The sequence below is a fragment of the Stenella coeruleoalba genome (genome assembly GCF_951394435.1).
Source record: "Stenella coeruleoalba genome assembly, chromosome: 15".
In the NCBI taxonomy this organism is placed as follows: Eukaryota; Metazoa; Chordata; class Mammalia; order Artiodactyla; family Delphinidae; genus Stenella; species Stenella coeruleoalba.
The window spans coordinates 37,030,290-37,051,522 of NC_137161.1; the positions used below are offsets into that span (position 1 = coordinate 37,030,290).

The window sequence follows — 21,233 nt, forward strand, 5'->3', positions numbered from 1 at the left end:
ATAATGCAAATAAAGCATGAATGGAAAAAAAAAGCATGAATGGTAGAATCTCAGTGGTGGGGATATATGGGTGTTCAACTTTCTTTATGTTTAAAAATAGTAATACTAAAATGTTGGGGGTGGAAGCTGGTCTGATCTTATCTAACCTACATTTTACAAAGATTTTTCTGGGGACTGAATAGAGAATGGGCTGTAGAGGGTTTTTGTGGAAGCAGTGAGACAAATTACAAGGCAATGGCAATGATTTGGCCTAGGATAGCACCTCTGTACTCTCTGGAATGGATTCCCAATATGTTAATGAAGTTCTGTTCCCAGAAAACGTGAAGAAACACGAGCTGGGTGTACCTAACATGGTCTACTACTTGACTCAAAATACTGTTTTTTTGAACTGAATAAACAATGAGATAAAATTACGTATTAGAATGCTCATTGCAACTTAGTGGGATTATTTATGAAAATTTACAGTTATCTCTGAACCATTTACCTACATAGTTCCCACATTAAGATGGCACAGGAATCATCCATCACATCTTTGGTATTTCCCAGGGCTCAATAGATTCCTGTTTATAAGCACCTCAAAATTCTACACATTCTTTATAACATGTTTAAGCTACTGAAATCTGTGTGGTCTCTACATTGTGAGGAACATGCTGGTACAGATCATTATAGTGGGGAGCTTGGCAATTTAATTAGCTTCACCTTCTTCATGGGTAAATGGTAAAGCTGTGTCAAGGAGGGAAAATTAAATGGAATAATAAGAAAACTGCATAGCAAGTCTAGTGTTAATTATGATGGAAGATTTGTTTTGAAATATTTTAACGTTATGCTAGCGGAATATTTTTGTATTTATATGTAATTTCTGCTTTCATGAATTAGTTGCAATAAATTATGGTAATAACGTTTCATAAGAAACAGCATCTCTTCTTAGGGAAGGCTTAAAATATTATTATCGGGCTTCCCTGGTGGTGCAGTGGTTGAGAGTCTGCCTGCCAATGCAGGGGACACGGGTTCATGCCCTGGTCTGGGAAGATCCCACATGCCGTGGAGCGGCTAGGCCCGTGAGCCATGGCCGCTGAGCCTGCGCGTCCGGAGCCTGTGCTCCGCAGCAGGAGAGGCCACAACAGTGAGAGGCCCGCGTACTGCAAAAAAAAAAAAAATATATATATATATATATATATACATTTATTATTATTATTTAGTCAAAGTAAAGAAGACAAAATTAACTTTGAGTTATATGTTTTTGCTTTGATTTTTGTTGCTGTAATTTTTGTTTTGGTCCACAAAGGCATTTTCAAGAAGCTGGTCAAATATGGCTTTAGCAGATAAAAGACTTGAGAACCTGCAGATCTACAAAGTTCTCCAGTGTGTTCGGAACAAAGACAAGAAGCAGATAGAGAAGCTGACTAGGCTCGGATACCCTGAACTCATCAATTTCACAGACCCCGTCAATGGAAACAGTGCTCTGCACTTAGCCTCAGTTTCCAATGACATCGATATGGTCAGCTTTCTCCTGAGCCTCGGTGCTCACCCTGATGTGCAAGATAAAATGGGCTGTACTCCGACTATGAGGGCTGCAGAACTGGGCCACGAATTGTCAATGGAAATATTAGCCAAGGCAGAGGCCGATATGACTATTGTCGATAATGAAGGAAAAGGTAAGAACTCCCAGCATTTTATCCAGCAATTCGCTTTGTAGCCAGAAATCAATAAAATGCATTTTTTGCTTTCCAGCTTTAGAAATGAGTTATTTATGGTACATGGTAGTGAAAGTCTAGATTCTCACTCTTATACCAAAGGACACTATCTCCCCATGATTTGAAAATGATGCAGGTATTTCTTATGGAAGCCAGTTCTGAGAACTTTCTCATTGAAAAATAATATTAGAATTAGTCAATCTGTTTTTTTTTTTTTAACATGGAGAACTTTCAACATGACACATGTTAATATTTCCATAATCACAATCACCCATTGTAAAATATAAAGTCTCATTTAGAGCTAAAGATGAAGGAGAGCATCTCTTCTTTTTTACATTTTAGAACCTCGAGTAATACTAGATATAGGTTTTGCTCTCAAGAGCAATCTAATGTAGAAAGTAGTTGCATTTAGGAATTTGAGGGACAAAGGTGGATTCTGACATAAACTCCAACTTTCTAGTGTCATTTAAAAATGTATTTGAAAATATGGCTTAAAATTTGAGATATGGTGGGCTTCCCTGGTGGCGCAGTGGTTGAGAGTCCGCCTGCCGATGAAGGGGACACGGGTTCGTGCCCCGGTCCGGGAAGATCCCACATGCCGCGGAGCGGCTGGGCCCGTGAGCCATGGCCGCTGGGCCTGCGCGTCCGGAGCCTGTGCTCCGCAACGGGAGAGGCCACAACAGTGAGAGGCCCGCGTACCGCAAAAAAAAAAAAAAAAAAAAAAAAATTGAGATATGGCATTTCCATGATTATTCAGGTGAGATAGCCCCACTTTCTCACTCCTCCCCTCCCAAATCCCATTTCAAGACCACGATCTGGGAGCTTCTTGTCCAAATAACTCAAGGTTCTGACAGGAGGTGACACAGCCTCATGAAAATCACTAAGAAAATTACCTCCAGGCTTAATATAAATTGGTAGATTTAATCAGTTGTTCCAAAGAGTTGCTTCAAGTACAAAGCCATTAACATCAGTCCCACATTAGAGAAATGAGTCCCATTTTATAATGTTAATTAATGTTTTCTGACAGGAGCAGAGTCTGCTTTTTAACTCTCTGTGGACATGGTATTTGAAAAGTGACTTGCTTATAACAAGAGGAGAGGACAAAGAAAAGGAAGAGTTATTTAATTACTTAATGGCACCATGTAACAAAATACACTTCAGATGCACTCAGGAGTCAAATGTGTTTTAAAATGTTTTATTCTGAAAAAAACCTCTCAACGCTCTATAGAATATCATTTCCCAAAGTGTGTGTCACGGGCCACTGAATCAGTGGGATATTGATAAGTGCTACATGCAAAATTGGTTCATTCCGCTGCCAAATTTATTAGAGAAACATTGGATAAAACAAATTTAGACATGTTTATTTTACATTTGTCATACCGACCAAAACCAGTGACATTTTCCATATTTATTTGACCATGAGATAGTTTTTTAAATGGCATCTTGTATACCTGGAGTTTCATGGAAACTTCAGTACATTCAGAAGAACGGTAACAAAGAAAAGTTTACCTTCTTGAGTTTGAAACAGAGATACAAATCACAAAGAAAGCAGTCTGAGACATTTTATAGCATAAAAAACTAAAATTATAAAATGTAAGCAATCAAGGTAAAATTGGAAACGAGGTCAAATGAGTATCTGTAGCAAATGCAACAGCCATGAGGTTATCTATACTCATTCAAATTAATATTAAACCTACCAAGGTTCTGGAAGACCAAAGTATGATAAAAACAACCTGACAAATCAAATAGAAAGAATTAAAAATATAAAATGAAACTTGAAATAAATACAAAATCTTGTTTCACACGTGACCTTGTTAGTACTGCTCCCTCCAGCCTTGATTGTGGTTCATGGTATGCCTACTGCACAGAGGGCCTTGTCTTCCCATCAGTGAACCTAGCTTACCTTGCACATCCCTCAGCTCAAGGGCTGCCACTGGCCAAACTCCTTGGTTTATTCCACTGTAGTCTCTCTGCCCTTAACATCCTATTTTCCGGTGATTGACATTTGACTCACTGCACATTGTTTCAAAAGGATGAGCAAACATTTAAATGGTTAAAATAATGGAGCTTTAGAAGGATGAGGGATGTACTCTAGGTCTAACCTGTACTTTCTATTTGAACAATTTTGCAGAATATGGAGAAGGTAACACTCTAAGCCAAAAAATTATTTGTTGTCTTAGGAAATTAGTTACAGTGTCTGGAATTATTTTCTTTAAGGGTAAAGCTGGAATAGTTCCTTGTAACACCCATTCCATTGGTTCTCCCATTTATAGGAATGCATCCCCAGTCCTCAATTCAATATGCTAGTTCTATTGTGTATACATGTTGTTCTCTTTTGTTTTTGCTTCGATCTTGGAATGTTGATTTGTGTCCTTTGTGGCTTAAATAGTCAGCATGGATAGACTTTCACTGTGTGTTGCACATGCCATCATTATAAAGTAGCCATTTCATAAGTTCCTTAAGGTCTTTGTAATGAATTCAACCTCAACTGGCACTATATTCTAGATTTTGCTGTTGTTATTGTTTATTGCTGTTTGGGTTCACTCTTACCTACTATGACTTCTCTGTCTTTGATTTTATATTTTCAACCATGTCCTTGACCATCTTTCTATTTTTAACTGTTTGAGTAACTCTATTTTAGATGCATGTTTATAAGAGATATATTTTGGTTTCTATTTTCACATACATTGTATTTTTATTTTAATGGTAGAGTTTATCCAATTTACATTTATCTAGATGCTCCATAGGTTTGGCATCAGAACTGTCACTTATTTTATATTATGAAAACATAATATATTTAATTTATATAAATACACAAATATGTATAAAAATATTTTCCTCTATGGTCCATGTGTTCTGTGTTTTGTTTTGCTGTGTGTATATATTTTCCTTCTCACATTTTCTAAAATTAATGGTATGTTTTTAGTTCTTTTAATGGCTAACTGGACAGCGTTACATATACTTAATACTCTGTTTATTGAATTAGCACTTTAAACAGTATTCATTAATATTTCTCTATGAAAGATGAGATTGGTACAAGAACCCTTCCTCTCACCTCCTTTACCTCCCTTCCAGTACCTAATTTTAGTACATTAAAATCATTTTAGTTCTTTCAGTGATTCTTTTCATACCTTTAAATAATAAGCATCTATCTCTTTATCTGTTTTAAATAATATCTCAAACTCCAGCAGTAAAAGATAAAGAAAATCAAATGATTACACTGTCTCTCCTTCCCTCTCTTTCCTCCAAGTTTTGTTAAATTACATTATTATTTCTACATTACTGTGAATTACAATATTATTTTCTGTATCTAGAATTCCTAAGGTGATTGAACTTTGGTTCAATGGTTGAAGGGATTCAACATCTATCAAGGGTCTTTTAGTCACATATTCTCTGTTGATCCCCTGTTAGACTCATTTTTGTCATCAAGTAGTTTAGCTCACTCCTTTGGGCTTATATCTTTTGATTTCTTGCATCTTTAAACTTATTGTCCATCACTTTTATATATGAACAATACCTTGACTGAGTATTAAAAATTCTCTGTTTTCTATTCCAAGTGACATTGTAGAGCTATTTTGGTTATTTTCTAGCACTGAATGTTGCTGTACCAAAGTCTTGCAGCCAGCTTGACTTTTTCTCTTTAGAAATGACTTGAATTTTTAACTGGATGCTCACAGGACACTTTCTTACCTAGCTTTACCTAGGCACCATCTTATGGATTGTTCTTAATCAGTTTTTCCTGAGACTCAGTATACTCTGTCAGATCTAGGTTTTTCCTTCAAGAGAGTTTTCTTCTATTATATCTCTCCATTTCTTTCTGTTCCATTTGTTCTTTTATTTTTGAATACCAATTACATACATGTTAAATATTCTTTGCCTCTCTAGAACATTTAAACTCTTGCATCATTTCAGTTACATTTTTCTTTCAAGTTCTTTCAAGTTTTTCTTCCATGTCCCTGACCATGGTTTTGGCGATGTCTGCTCTCCTTTTTCCTGCTTCCAACATGAACCACTTTCATTTCCTTAGTGGTTTTACAATATTTTTCTCCACCATTTCTTTTTTTAAGCTTTGCTTGCTCAAATTCAACTTTTCCTTCTATTTATCTTTTATTGTCCTAGAAGTATTTATTATAAGTTCAGTCTAGCTTTGCACTTTTGTTTCAGAAAAAAATGTATTTGATTTCTTTGTTGTCATGGAAATGGGTCAGTCAATAATTTTCATGTCGTATAGTTTTTTGAGTATATAATTTTTGCCTATGTTTGTCATCAAGTTTCTTTCCTTACCTTTCTTTCAGTATATTTTTTCATAGGTCACATGCTGGTTTCTTGTTGATTATTGTTCCTCTTTGAATGAAACCTCTTTTTAGAGTCAAGTCATTACAAAGTCAGTCTGAAGTTTGACTGCTGTTTACCTGACTTTCTTACCAGGGGAATATAAACAATACCCCAGGTCTGTAGTACATTTTTGACATGGGTTATGTTGAGGGTCTGTATGTCACAGGTGCTGGGTATGAAGATTTAGCATTTTTCTCTCTTCAGTAAACAAAATGATTTGCCAAAATGTCAGAGCCCCTTGCCATCTAGTTTTTCTTCTCACTGCTACTGTACAGACAGCCTGCTTCCTATAAACATGGCTGATCTGCACATTTCATCATTATGTACCATCTCCTTTGCCACTCTGCAGTTTCAGAGGGGATCCAGGGATCCACCAATAGTCCTCTGGCACACACACCCCTGTATATTCCAAGAAGGGACACTGGGGTATAGACTGCAGGATGCCAAATACCCAGGGTCAACCGGAGCTCACATCCCAGCACTCAAATTCTTCCCAAACAAAGTCTTATCACATTTTGGTTATGATTGTTTTCTGGCTCTTATATGAGGTTGGGTTTCTTTTCTGGTATCTCTGTCTTGGTGTTTCAGTTGATTTCAGAGGGAAAACCAAGGCATAAACATCTTTGCTCTATCTCCTTCAGCTAGCTAATTATGAATTTGTAAATTATTGTTTGTTCCTTCCTATGTGATCCAAATATAGAGAGACTACTAATTAAGTATTCTTTGGGGATTCTATTTTTCTACAGGTATTTTGTTTTACTGCATTTTACCTACTAAGAGGCATTATCGCTGTGCACTGATTGCCTTGGAACATGGTGCAGATGTCAACAATTGTACCTATGAAGGAAAGCCAATATTCCTTAGAGCTTGTGAAGAAGCACATGATGTTAAAGATGTGTGCCTGACATTTTTGGAAAAAGGAGCCAATCCAAATGCTGTCAACTCAGTATGACTATTCCTGTGATTATAAATATTCCTTTTTTCAATTATAGAAAAAAATTTCAATACACTAATAATCTCTATTAGTGTATTTTTTCATTTGAATATGATAAAATTATCCTGTTAGTTTAGACTGTTCATTTCTGTTCAAAATACTTTAAGATGATATACTTTCATCATCTTTATATGGCATGGCCATGATTCTACAATCTATTTCCTAATTATGTTTGGAAAATTGGTATTTATTATGTATAATGTTAAAAGATCATTACAGGAAATAGAAAAGATATTACTGATGCCTAATAAAAATTTATCTTCTTCAAAAGAAAATATGTAGTTCTGCTGTTCCCCTTAATCATTTTGCTCCCTCTCCTCATTTGGCTAATTTTATTCAGTTTTCTTATCTTTTAATTGTCATTTCCCAACAATAAAAATAGATTTTCTTCTCATTGGAAAACACCTATAGCCTAATTTTAGCATGTGTTTTACCCTCTTTTCTCCCTTAATGCTCTACTTTCTTTACAAGAAACTGCATTTTTCAGCATGATGTTCTTACAGGGACTTTTGGTGTGACCTTGACTCTGATTTTAGAATTCTACATTTTGGACACTGACCCATTTTACTGGCTTCATTTTTCCTATTTGTTACGTGAAACCAATAAAACTGTACAGAACTGAACGTGTCAGTGTGACTCTAAGGCCAAATGGATTTAGACCATATTTATACGGAATATGTTATTTAGTATGACAGGGATAAACAGCATCTGATCTGTTTCACGTCCAGTCCACAGGTCGCACGGCTTTAATGGAAGCATCAAGAGAAGGAGTGGTAGAACTAGTTCGAGGGATATTGGAAAGAGGAGGTGACGTGAATGCATTTGACAATGACAGACATCACGCCGCACACTTTGCTGCCAAAGGAGGCTTTTTTGATGTAATAATCTACTCTTTGCTTTAAATTTTGTTGCTAAAAATATTCTCTTCTTTTTCTCAACATCTTAAAATATCATGTAGTTTACACTGATAGAATTTTTTCTGAGTTATCATCTTGATTTTCCAAAATAATTCTAAAACTATATTTTAAACCAAATATTAACCTTCAAAATATATTTTAGCTCTTTATTCAGTTTTATCTGCTTGCTAACTTATTCTTTTAATATTGCTAATAATGTTTTTCTATATTTTTAATTATGACAGCTTAAAGGTTTTGCCAACTGGGATTACTCCATTTTATGACTCCATTACACATTAGAATTTTCACGGTGGGGAGAACAATGCCAATATACTCATCTCCCTGATGTTTGAGGCATCTAATGACTCATCTAAATTTTTAACTCTAAGTATTCTTATTATCTGGATATATCAGCAAAGGATATCTCATAGGTACAGTGATATTGCAGAAACAAAATAGAAATCGATGCTATCCTATTTTTTTAAATTCTGAATTATATCTAAAATTTCTTTACTGAGTTTTTCTGAGTTTTAACATAATTATCTTTACTTTTGTCATAGCATCTCTTCCCTGCAATAAAAGTATATATCACAGTAGAAGTCACATCTGTTTGGTAAAGAATTTGCTCCCCTGATGATGCTTGCCATAGTCTGATGCTTTCTAAAATTGCCTAAATTTACTTCAAAACAGTAGTTCCCCAGCTGAGTATAGAGTTTTCTATACTCTAGATCAATGTTGTTTGATAGAACTTCTGGCAGTGATGGAATTGTTCTGTATCTGTGCTGTACAATGTGGTACAATACACTACACTTGTGGTTTTTGAGTACTTGAACTGTGGCTAGTGGAAGTAAGGAACTGAATTTTTAAAATTTGTTTTCTATTTAATTCATTTTAATTTAATTCAAATTGACACTCTGGATAGCACAGGTCTAGGTCCCAGTTTTCATTCAGTAAATGTACATTCCTATTCCTCTACAATATCCACTATTTATTTTGCAGATATTGAAGCTTCTCTTTGCCTACGACGGAGACATGGGGCTGATTGCAATGAATGGCAACACACCACTTCATTATGCTGCTATGGGTGGTTTTGCAGATTGCTGTAAATATATATCTCAGCGAGGTAAAATGGTCTACCAATTTCATGCCTAAAGAATTTATAATTTTCCCTCACTGTAGATGAGCAGAGAATTTCAGCCTGTCAAATGTCAGTTGCTTATCTCACACATATATGTAGAAAGAAAATTAAACTTTTTTTCTTATTTACCTTCTGTTAAATCATGAATCTGGCCTTGAAGGTGATAAAAATTCATTTCTCAAGTATTTTTAGGTTATTATTAAAAATCTAAAGAGAATTGTTTATGAGTCAACCAATTATTAAGATGCTTATAGTTATTAAATTCCTATTTAAAAATGTAAATATCAATCTAAAAAAAGACAAACACTAGACACCATGTCTTTTAGTTTGCATTCTTAATTATTTTATTTTTAAAAAGGTACTATCATGTCAAGTTCATAGATAACATTTCTGGGTAATTTTAAATTATAGAGGAAATATTTTGGGGAGAAACACATGAAATAAATGAAAAATTTCATGGAACATTTGGAATATAAGTAATATTTATTATTTTAGATTTTTCTGTAGCTTTCAAATAATTATTAACTTAGGAATATAAACTATGTTTTGTATAGCTTAATGTATTCCTTAAAATAGTAATATTAGCCAATTAAGTTTAAAGATTTGGATCTATTTGGTGTTAATTACATGCTAATTAAATGTACATTCAAAGTTATTAACTCTTTGTTAGAGAGGGAGCTGCATTCTGCTGAATGTTACGGTAGTGTTTTTTTTTTTTTTTCCAGTTTATGAGAAATGGGCAGAAACTTAAAGTTCAACAACTTTATAATAGAGCAGACAAAGTGTTTTTATTTTCCTGTCTTCTACAGAGGAACAGAAATTTTGAAGTCACTGGGATCTGAGAGAGCCTATACTGTAACCACTAACGTTATAAATAAGACTAACGTGCCTGCATAACTAATGGTGTAATAACTGGTCCACTTTGACTTTTTTCACGTTATACAAAGCTCACATTCTTTCCCCATTCCCCTAAAATACAAAGCAGATAAAGGAAAATATATCAACTGCAATTTTTGCTGTCATCAACTGTCTCATCAGTCTTATTTTCAAAGCTGTTACCATCAGCAGATTATTCTGACACTTCATTTTTAACATTGTGTATTTCTAGAAACTAAAGATCTGCCCAGATTGAGACAAGCTTCTTCAACTTTAACATGCTGATTCCTTTCTTATTGGGACAAACATCGCCCAATATATACTCTACCATTTATGTACTCCTGGGATAAAATCAGAGAAAGCAAATTGAGAAGTAAAGAGCCAGAGCCTGCCAAAGGCCTTGCCTGGTGATGCAGAAAAGTTTCATCCTCCTGGCTGGCTCACAAGACTAGGCTGTGTTTCTGAAATAAATGTCTGAAAATGTTCTGAGTTCTGTAGCATGTTTGGAAGTACAACCACCAGATCCTATGTGGGTGACCTATTTCCATACCAGGCAATTGCTTATCTAAGGCAATCAGAGCAGCAAGAAACCATTGGTCACGAAATGCTCATTTCTGAGTAAACTCCCTGAGTGTAGCCTCTTTTATTCTTAAATGTGAGGGCTGGATTCCTTTCCCACATTAAACTACCTTCCTCAGTATGCTCCTCTTTTGTCCCTGATCTTGTCCCTAGAGTAATTTACAACTCCCTGTAGGCAGTGTGAGGCCAGATCCAGGGGAGAGGAGGGGAGTTTGGAATAGTTCTCCTGAAGCCCCTGTTCAGGGTTCTCCTTCTCTTGGGCCTTTTGCCAGCAGTCAGCTGAAAGTTGAGTATCTCAGCCACAGAGGCACATAAATCACAAAGGGAATGAATGAATCTTTATTTACTAATGATAAAAGAGGAGACAAAATCAAAGAGAGAAGAAAATGCCTTCATATCTTTAAGCTGGGATGTTGGCGTCTTTTATCCACACAAAATTTCTAACAGGGAGGAAACTGGGAGCAGAAGAAGGCAAGATAAAGCCGCTTTAAAACCCTTTGATCCTTAGTGCTGGGCTGAATATAGGAGTGGATTGGGAGATGGTAGATAAACCCCCAGACACCCTGAATAAGCGAAAAAGCTAAATAAAAACAGCATACTCAAGATGACTATGGAATTATACTATGTAATTATTATGCTGTGGAATTATACTGTTGAGACCAGTCTCAGGTCCCTTTCCCAATAAGTCACTATTCTTCAAACTGTCCAATATAAAAATTTTAGAATCTTTATTGCTCCAATGCTCTTTTTGAGTTTTTCTATCACTAGTAAAATTATCAGCCTTCACATAAAATTTTAATTTTTGACAATGCCATAGGAAGTGCTAATGTTGGAAAACACTGGTAATTAATTTTCTTTTTGATAAGGAATAAAACTATAAAGTGTTGGAGGGACGGGTTTTATTTTTGCATTCGGCGACCTTTACATTTTGGATGCTAGAGATACTGAGGTTAGAGAATCTTTTTTGATTATGTGATGCTTGCAAAGCAACAGAAGAGCCTTCTAGATTCAAAACACTAGAAAGAGCATCTTCATAGTCTGACTTATAATGGGTTTTTAGTGTCTCCAGACATTTATTACAGACAACACAGCCTTCTTGATAGCATTAAGTAGACTCCTTGATGCATTCAGAAAAGTTTATTTCTTTGGAGAATGCTTACATATAATGTTGGTCCCATCATTTTAAGTAAGGGTCCAAAAAGGAAAACGAATTTTAATGCCTAATTGCACAGTTCTTATTCTTTCACGTTTGATGAACAAATTACTTTTTCTTCTGTTAGGCTGTTCCCATGACCTTACTGCAAAACAGCAGGTCAATATAAATTACACTAACTTCATGTAGAATACAGTTAAAGCATAGTTTAAGATTTTACACAGATTTAGTCATAATCGTTCAAAAGAAGCAGGTGTCAGTTATCATCCTGAGTTCCTAAGGTCCTATTTAAGCTGTTTGAATCCAGCTTCCTTCCAAATTCAAATGTCACCCTTACTCTTTCCCGCTAGTCAGGAAGCCTCCTTAGCAAGTATCCCAATATGATATTTGTTTCAAATATCTATAGGGATTAATGTCCTAATCCTTTGGGAAAAGATACTATCAACAGGAAACATATCTCCCTCAGAATTCACCAAAGTAAAGCTCACGGAAAAAAAAAAAAATCATAGCTTAATTTTGTAGTTATAAGAGCTAAATGTGCTTACCTCTATATACAAGTAATTTGGGGAGCAACTTTTGATTAATCACTAGAAACTTTAAAAACTGTTGGATGCATGTCATTTGTGGAGTCATGCAGATGCCTTGGCACCATTATAATCATGATGCTTCCTGTTTTAGGATGTGATCTGAAATGGAAGAATTTGGAGCATAAAACGCCCAGGGCCTTGGCTAAGGAAGGCGGCTTTAAAGCAGCCACCAAAGAAATACGGCGGGCGGAGCAAATCGCTAATAAACTGGCCCGGCCAGGAGCCCAAAATCTGAATCCACAATTGTACCTGAAACTTCACGATTGGTCCATAGAACATGAGATTTTCCTTCGGGAAGCCCTTTCGTTTGTGGACAGGGGCGATGGGACAGTCACCAAGGAAGACTTTGTGCTGGCGCTGGAGGAGAGGCAAGATTTTATGAGCTCAGAACAGATAACTACCATAGCTCAACTTCACGAAAAAGTCCGGGGCGGAGGGGTCAACATTAACGATTTCTTTAAAGGAACCAAATACTTAAGCAAGTCTTATGTCCTGGGATCCTATGGACCTAAGAAAATTAAAAAAGGGATGGCCAAAAAAGCCAAAAAAGGCAAGTTTGTTTTACCCTTCCCAATCTGCATCATCCCTGACCACGTGTTTCCACGCCAGAGCGAAGGTGGGCTGCCTTGTTACATGATTGAAACCTACAAGCATGTAACTGATTGCAATCGCTTTAACGGAGATCATCCACCCGAACATCCCATTCAGGATGACTCTGCTTGGTACATTGATGATCCAGGGAAGGTCTTTTCAAACATTAATTTTATCACCAAGGCGGGAGACCTGGCATCTCTGAAAAAGGCGTTTGAATCAGGAATACCTGTGGATATGAAGGATAATTATTACAAGACACCCCTAATGACTGCATGTGCCAGTGGAAACATAGATGCGGTCAAGTTTCTTCTTGAAAAAGGGTATGACTTTTGGTTGAGTGAAATTTAGATTTTCGGGAGCCTTCACATTTCAAGGAAGGCTAAGACACATTCAGCTCCAGAATTTAAGTAGTGCAAGAAAGGGCTTCATTCCTGAAGTCCAGATCACAAATAGATCCTATACTGGGAACCAGGCTAACGGAACATAGGAGTGTGTGTACACAAAGACCGTTTGCCAATAACAGCTATGCACAAAGTGAAGGCCAAGAAGTTTTCTCTCTGAGGGAAAACAAAGCCTTCTGATTAGGTATCCCTGGCCTCCCAAGACAATTTAATTTGGTCTCAGAGCTTTACCTACATGATGTGGAGTTGCTTTTTATTTTATTTTAAATTAAAAACAATCTTTTTATTGTGGTAAGAACAGACAGCATGAGATCTACCCTCTTAAATTTTAAGTGTAGGGTACAATATTGCTAACTATAATCACTATAGTGATTATAATATTGTAGAGCAGATCTCTAGAACGTACTCACTTTACATGGAGTCATTTTTAAATCTGTCTCTTTTTTCTTTCTTTCTTTCTTTTTTTTTTTTTTTTGGAGAGGATCCCAACAAATTCAAGCAATTTGTTGGTAGCCATAATGACTAAGCACCATTTCATTCCCCTTTCCTTGGTTCATTTGTAAATATCTTTAAAATAACAAAGCATGACATTTAGTTTAACTTTTAAATCTAAAGCAATTTCTCAGGCTTAAGTCCTTCTTTTTACCATTGCTGAATAACCTGGGGTAACTTTCTTAACCTTTTTGTGCCTCAGTTTTCTCATTTTTATAACAGGGTTCTAATGGAACTCAGCTCACAGGATTTGTTGAAGATTAAATGAGTTAAAATATGTAAAGACTTAGTAGCCCAGTAATTGCAGACTTGATAAAAGATATTATTGTTATTATTACTATAATGTTTAACTTCAAAGAAGGATTTAAATGTGTTTATTATAGAGAGGGAGTATAAAGCAACTAATGACAATGTGAAGTGTTGGGCAGAGAATTTTTAAATAGGACTAAAATTTTATTTTATCTTTTCATAGTTTCTGGATGATTTATTGCTTTCAATAAAATCAAAAGAATTAATTTTCTTTTTTCATTTAATATTGGAGTATAGTTGATTTAAAATGTTGCTCTAGTTTCAGGTGTATAGCAAAGTGATTCAGTTATACATATACATATCCATTCTTTTTCAGATTCTTTTCATATATAATTACAGAATATTGAGTAGAGTTCCCTGTGCTATACAGTAGGTTCTTGTTCATTATTTATTTTAAATATAGTAGTGTGTATATGTTAATCACAAACTCCCAATTTATCCAACCCCCTCACCTTTCCCCTTTGGCAACCACAAGTTTGTTTTGGAAGTCTATGAGTCTGTTTCTGTTTTGTAAATAAGTTCATTTGTATCATTTTTTGATACAAAATTTTGATACATTATAATGCTTAAAATTTTAATAATGAAGGTGCATTTAAAAATTCATAACATACAGAGAAAGTAGATACAAAATGAAATAATATAACTTTTCTGTTTCCTGTTAGCTTTGATCTTTCATCGGATCCAGTTTTTCCCTGATTTTAATGATGCAAAATTGTAGCCCTTAGGTTACAATTGTAACCTAAGGATCTAAGGGTTAAAATTGTAACCCTTAGGGTCTAAGCACCTTTTAAACTAAACAAAATGTATATATACACAAAGTTAAGACTGTTATAAAATGAAGGACACAGGTCAAGAAAAATTATGGCACAGAATTTAACTTGACCCAAACCTTCCTTGGTTTTCAGTTGAAAAACCTGATAAAACTATGATATCTTCCTTAGCATTTTTATCCTCTAGTGCTTGGAATAACCCATATTTTTAGCTCATGCATCTACCTCATTTTACAGGGCTAACGTCAATGCAACAGATAATTTTCTGTGGACTCCGCTTCATTTTGCATGCCATGCCGGCCAACAGGATATTGTTGAGCTTCTTGTTAAATCTGGAGCCGTGGTAGATGCCCTTTCAATCAACAACTCAACTCCCTTAAGTAGAGCCATTGAGAGCTGTAGACTGGATACTGTAAAATACCTACTTGATATTGGTGCTAAATTCCAGCTGGAGAATAGAAAAGGCATGTGTTCTCATTATGGGTGATTAGGGTTAGAAAAGGAGGATTTATGTTAGTTTCCAAACCCGTTTAAATCTATTCTTGTAGGACCACATTTTCCCTTGAGTCACTGCTGCAAAAACAAACCTGAGTAAATGTTATGGAACTTTATCCTATACACAGTGCTTCTCAAATCATTGGTGTGAAAGAACCAGTTCTTTATGTTGGTGATCCATTGTGGATGGAGACTTTTGCAAAATACAATGAAAATGATTTAGAAAAATGAAGAGGAAAAAGCCCATAAAATACAAGTCCAAACTTTTTTTTTATCATTGGATTCAAATGACATAAAATTGCTATAAAAATTTCTAAATGTAGAAAAACATTTACTCTTAATCCCTGTATTTATTTCACTGTGGCTGTGTAACCATTAGTTTGTAGACTGACACCAGTCTGCAGATCACATCATGAGTCATCACTTTGTCTTAACAGTCAATTCCTAATAATCGGCATAGTTTGAAGCCTCTGTAGACTTTGGATTCCTTCTAAAGTTGGACAAATCATTCCTGAATTGAGGCTCTTTCTAGGAATGGAAATGGGAAGCCTACCTGTGTCATAAATATCCCATGTAAATACGTGGAGGTGTTATTTTCTTAGAGTGGAACCCATTGCTTCCTTTGGATCTGAAGGAACTTCAGTATCTCTGGCTGCTTCAGGCTGCCTCTGAGTCACAGGTAATATTGTTAGGCCTGCCTGAGGACGTTACAGGTGTCATAATACCCAGCAATCTGCATAGAGCACTTGAGACCTCCAGTTTCCCAAGCCTTTTTGAATACACCTCCTTCCATCATGGGAAGGGGAGGACAATGTAAAATTGTCACACACAAAGGAATGTGTGCACTGTGGGGAGAGAACCAGCACTCAGATATTCAAAATGTAATCTACCACTATTTCCTATCAACTTTTTAAGAAACATGCTCAAAATAATTAACAAGAATAAATGGTTTTGCTGGTAAATGGCACTCTAAATGATGAGATTGTAGAGCTGGTGCCACCTTAGAGAGTATCTGATCCCGCTCTGTGACTTTATACATACCATTCACTTCAGTAATCACCCTTGGTACTGCATGCTTAGAGCTGATGTGCTGAGATTTTGCTACATGGTTTATTATTAATCTGTTTAATGAAACTCTGAATTTATGTTTTGAGCAGGGCATAGTGCCATGGATGTTGCAAAGGCTTATGCTGACTATAGAATAATTGGTTTGATTAAGGAAAAGCTGGATAACTTGCCAAAACCAGCAGAAACTCAAAAAACAAAAGGCAAGCCACTGCTTAAAGTGAAGACTGAAGGCCCTGAGATTAAGAAAGGAGAGGTATGAAAAGCAGTTGACCTCCCATTAGTAACTGGTGGGGCTGCGGCACCATTTACATATTGTTACAGGACATGGGCAAATAATACGCAGTCCATGTTTTCAGCACCATTATGCAATAGTATTAAAGAAATATCTAGCAAGAAAGTTCCTGTTACTGAAAAGCCTAAAAAGTACTCATTGCAAACAGAACCCACACAAAAACCAGTTGGTTCAACTAAATACCATTAGAATGTTGGAAAAAATAACTGGTATTGGATATGTATACACTCAGACCTGAATTATACAGATTTGATGGGATGGCCCCAAAAGGGGAAGAAGAGTAACCCTTATGAGAAATGAAGTAAAACATGATTTTCCTTCATTTTGGTTTCATAATCTTTCACTACCCACCTTACCACCCCACTCCCAAAGAATTTTAATGATTACTATGAACCCAGGGATATGTAACTTGGATATCCTGCAAAATAACTCTAGAAGGTTTTAAAGGTGTCAAATTGTCCCTGGTAATCTGGAATGGTTTGGGTGCCTCTAAATTAGCAGCAGAAGATCGAGGTTGTTGTTTATGGGGATTTCTGAGACACCAAGAATTTGTCATTCATTAGCAGGAAGCTTTAAGTACATTTCTAGACTGAAAGCTTCTTTTAGGGAAGCAGATGGATCCCTAGAGATCCTTGGCTGACATAGGATAGGGGATGAAATTCAAGAAGGAAAAGCTTTAATGCTATCAAATTAGAAAGGGTTAGAGAAATGTAGGTGGTAGGAAGTAGATAGAGTTGAAGGGATGATAGGCAGACAACAGAGAGTAGTAAGCATAGAGGAAGAGAGTAAGGATGGCCAGAGGTGAAGGAGGATTGATCAGCTAAAGCTCCTGATACATGCACCATTATCATTTTGGTAGGAATACACCCTTCTGATTAATAATGTCCACAGGTCAAGGATGGATATCTGAAAAACTTTTGTGATCTGTCACTAATACTAATTAAATAAAGTTAAACAAGGCAAACGAATGATCTCTCCTCACTCAAAATTATAATAATATTCTATTTCATTTCAAATTATAATTTGTATAGTAGCATTTTTAGTTTTTTCTGGCTTCAGAGTAAGATGCGGAACAGCAAATAACGTTAGGAAGTATATATAGGTTTTTGCAATTGACAGGTTTTTTTTTGGTCTTGTTTCCAGGAGCCACTTTCATCAATGTATACTGTACCAACCATAGTGGAGAAAAAGAAGGTGCATAAGGATAATGTGGCTTACCTCAATTCATTGATTACCAGTGGTTATACCAAGAAAGTGGATATCACATTTATTCCACAGAGGGTAAGTACTTTAGAAAGATCATAACATGGTATAAACTCATGATGTCATTTTTCAAATACTTTTTATGCAGAGCACCCAAATGTCCTTATCTTTTCTAGTTATTATTTGGAGGTGTCCTTTTTCTAGGTCCTACTACTTCTGACTAAGTAAGTCCAACTTGTATAGCTTCCAATATCTGGTATTACTCTTTTCTGTATTAACATTTTAATTTTCCTTGAACAATTGAAATCTTCTTCAGTTAGTGCCATTCCTTATAGCCATGTAGTCACCGAGTTCTATAGATACTTTCTCTGGGTACACCTTAGAGCCCAACCCTTCCTCTTTTTACACACTATCACCATCTCACTTGGGAGTTTCATACTAATCAAGACTGGATTTATTCAGTGGCTTCCTTAAACATCTACAATTAAAAAGGTGAAGATGTCTTTGGAGAATAAGAGTGGTCTTGACAATGTGCATCAAGCCATGCTGAATAAGAGACCACCAGCTCCTTCTGCCCTCTACTGTGAAAATAATTTTGACTTCCCCATGAGACATAAAGGCAGTAAACCCAAACTATCGATTAACTCCATTGCTTCCTGGTTTTGACATCCTAAAAATGATCAGCAGCTGGCCTAAGGGTCATCAGAGAGGTAACTGAAGAGCATTTCAGTTGTCCAAATAGTCACCATCAGAAACAGCGATGCCCACATAACCAAAAATGTTGTGTAAGAGATAAAAGAGATTTAGAAATAAATTTGATAGTTTTAAATTAACCATCTTGAAGATTGTCTGGATATTGGCATGTTTATTGGCCATCATATTCACACCTGCTCTGGATGTGGTTGTTTATTTAAGATCTGGAGTCCCAAAGCCACCACAGCAGAGCTGATCAGGAAGAGGGAACTGCGCCGGGAGCGGTTCTCGTACGAGGTAGATTTTGATGACTTCATGATGCCCTTTGAGAAGCACATCACAGAGAAAGCGCAAGCATTGAAAGCTGCCTTCAAGACCTAAATCACAGCAGTTGCTTCTTGGGATAAACATTTTGAGGCCCAGGGACCAAACGTTGGAGAAAGTAGATATTTCCATTAAAGCCAAAACAATCCACAAGTAACCAAATATTTGTTTTTGCTTTAACAGCTATAAATATTCTGAGCTGTCTAGAGAAGGTGTGTTTTATTTTGCAATGAACTGCATGTTATTCTGCATAAATCTCCCAATTTCCCTCAAGAATGTAGTAGAATACATGGCATTTTTTGTTATAAGCATAGTGTCATCGTCAAAGAATTTACAAGATTTACACCATTATGTTTGTTAAAGATATCATTTTAGTGGAAATGGATGAAAACAATTTGATATTAGGGAAGAGAAGTCGTTTTTAATCCATTAAGAAAGCAGTTTTGTTCTCACACATCATAAGTGATATGGATTAGATTTTGTTTTTTTATGGCATTGGTATATTAGAAGACAGGCTAGTTATTTTGTAAAATGGTTGTTAATTGGGTCTGATTTGTCTTATATTTCCTCAAGAATAGATTCAGGTGATGCATCTTAGGCAGGAAGACCACTGACATGATGGTGTGCCCTTTTCAGTACATCATATCAGGAGGCACATGATGTTGCTATGGGATGTAAACTTTGTCACCTTTCATCCCTTGATTAAAAGTGGTATGTACTTGGTTTCTCCTCTGTAAAGTTACTCTTTTTCCTTTTGTACTTAATAAAAATCTCATGGATACATCCTTTGAAACTACGTAAATTTCCTGTTACTCCCATGACTTTCACCCTCTAATTTTAACACTCATGGATGACTTTTGCCTGAAAAAATTATTACAGTGATGGTTGCCATAAAATTATGTTCTAATCTCATCATTCTTTCTACATTTCTTAGTTGGTTTTGTATTGTTGGTCAGAGCTTTCTCTTCTTCACCATTAATTTGTGTATTGGTTATGTAATCAGTATGGACTCACGGTTTTCTTTTTCGCTTAATGGGTTACAATCATTTACTACCATTATTTATTTTGGTGCTCAAATTGTTCCTGATTTGGCCAGTGGAAGCTCCTTCAAGCTAGCTCCTGAGGACAAGACATTTTGTTTCCTTAAGTAACTAGAGGACTCTTTATTTCTTGAATGTGAGGGAAGATGACTATCCATGGTTTCATTCGGGAGCAAGGAAAATGAGTCTGCAATGGGAGATTTTCAGAGTCTACAATTCTCTGCTATCACCCGGTGAATACAACACATTCTCAATGCCAGTTTCATAGATAGTGCTGTTCTGTGATCACCCTCAACCATCTGCAAACATAAACTGAGAGAAAGTGTTAATGTCAAATCCTATTCTCTCTCATATATATCAAGTGTTTATATTCATTTGAATGACTCAACAACATGCTTGAATGAGAATTGTGTGAGGAGACATTCAAGTGACTAACTTTATTTTGGGTTTAACTCTAAACTCAAACAGAGCAAAGCCAAAGTTCTTTGATGCCCCATAAGGCCATTAGTGCTATTCAAAGAGTGGTCCATCAATCAACAGCATCAACATCACCTGGGAGCTTGGACCCCTCCCACAAAATTATTGTACAGAATCCTATATAAGAATAAAAAATATTTTGTAGAGGGCATTTTACTGGCATAAAAAGACAGTCTGTCAAACTTAAAAATGTTAAGTTAAAAAATATTATAAATAGTATGAATAGTAATTTCAGACTTGTAGATATGCAACACACATAAATAGTAATTTTTCTGGATTTTAGAATTATGAATTGACTGTTATCTTATTTTGCTCATCTGTTTTATTTTTTACATTGAATATTAATTTACAATAAAAAACAAACAACAGAAGACAAAAAATACAAGTCAACCCAGAAGTCCAGCATACCAAAGTGATTTTATTAGTATTTGCCTCTTTTATTCCCTTATATATATTGACTTAGTTAAGATTCTCTCAGAAGGAGACGCTGAGCCAAGAAGTCAGGTGCAAGTGATGTGTTAAGGAAATGGTCCCAGGGAGACCAGGTGAGGGAAGCAGGCCAGGGAAGGGAAAAGAAGCCAAGCACAGGGGAGCTTTCTGGTGAAACCCCAGCTTCCATCCAACCTGTGGGGAGCTGTGGAGCACCAGGCAAAGGCTCTGGGCTTCTGGATTCCCAGGTCAATCAGTTACAGACTACAGGCTAGAGAGGGTACCAGTAAGGCTATTCCAGTGCTCAAGGGCAATTCAGTGAATTGGGTCACGTTGGGAACTACTGGCTGGAAAGCATTCAGCAGCTTGCTGCATGGGTGGGTGCGCCTTATGG

General features: G+C 36.1%; 1 protein-coding gene across 1 annotated transcript; it reads left to right on the forward strand.

Moving 5' to 3' along the window:
- Positions 1 to 1,285: 1,285 nt before the first annotated feature.
- ANKEF1 (ankyrin repeat and EF-hand domain containing 1) lies at positions 1,286 to 18,950 on the forward strand (the record flags this gene model as incomplete). Its single annotated transcript, XM_079946180.1, has 9 exons — positions 1,286 to 1,655; positions 6,776 to 6,975; positions 7,752 to 7,901; positions 8,919 to 9,042; positions 12,344 to 13,166; positions 15,056 to 15,282; positions 16,471 to 16,634; positions 17,817 to 17,954; positions 18,792 to 18,950. The coding sequence occupies exons 1-9, from the start codon at positions 1,310 to 1,312 to the stop codon at positions 18,948 to 18,950; spliced, it is 2,331 nt and encodes a 776-aa protein (XP_079802306.1). The 5' UTR covers positions 1,286 to 1,309.
- Positions 18,951 to 21,233: the final 2,283 nt, after the last annotated feature.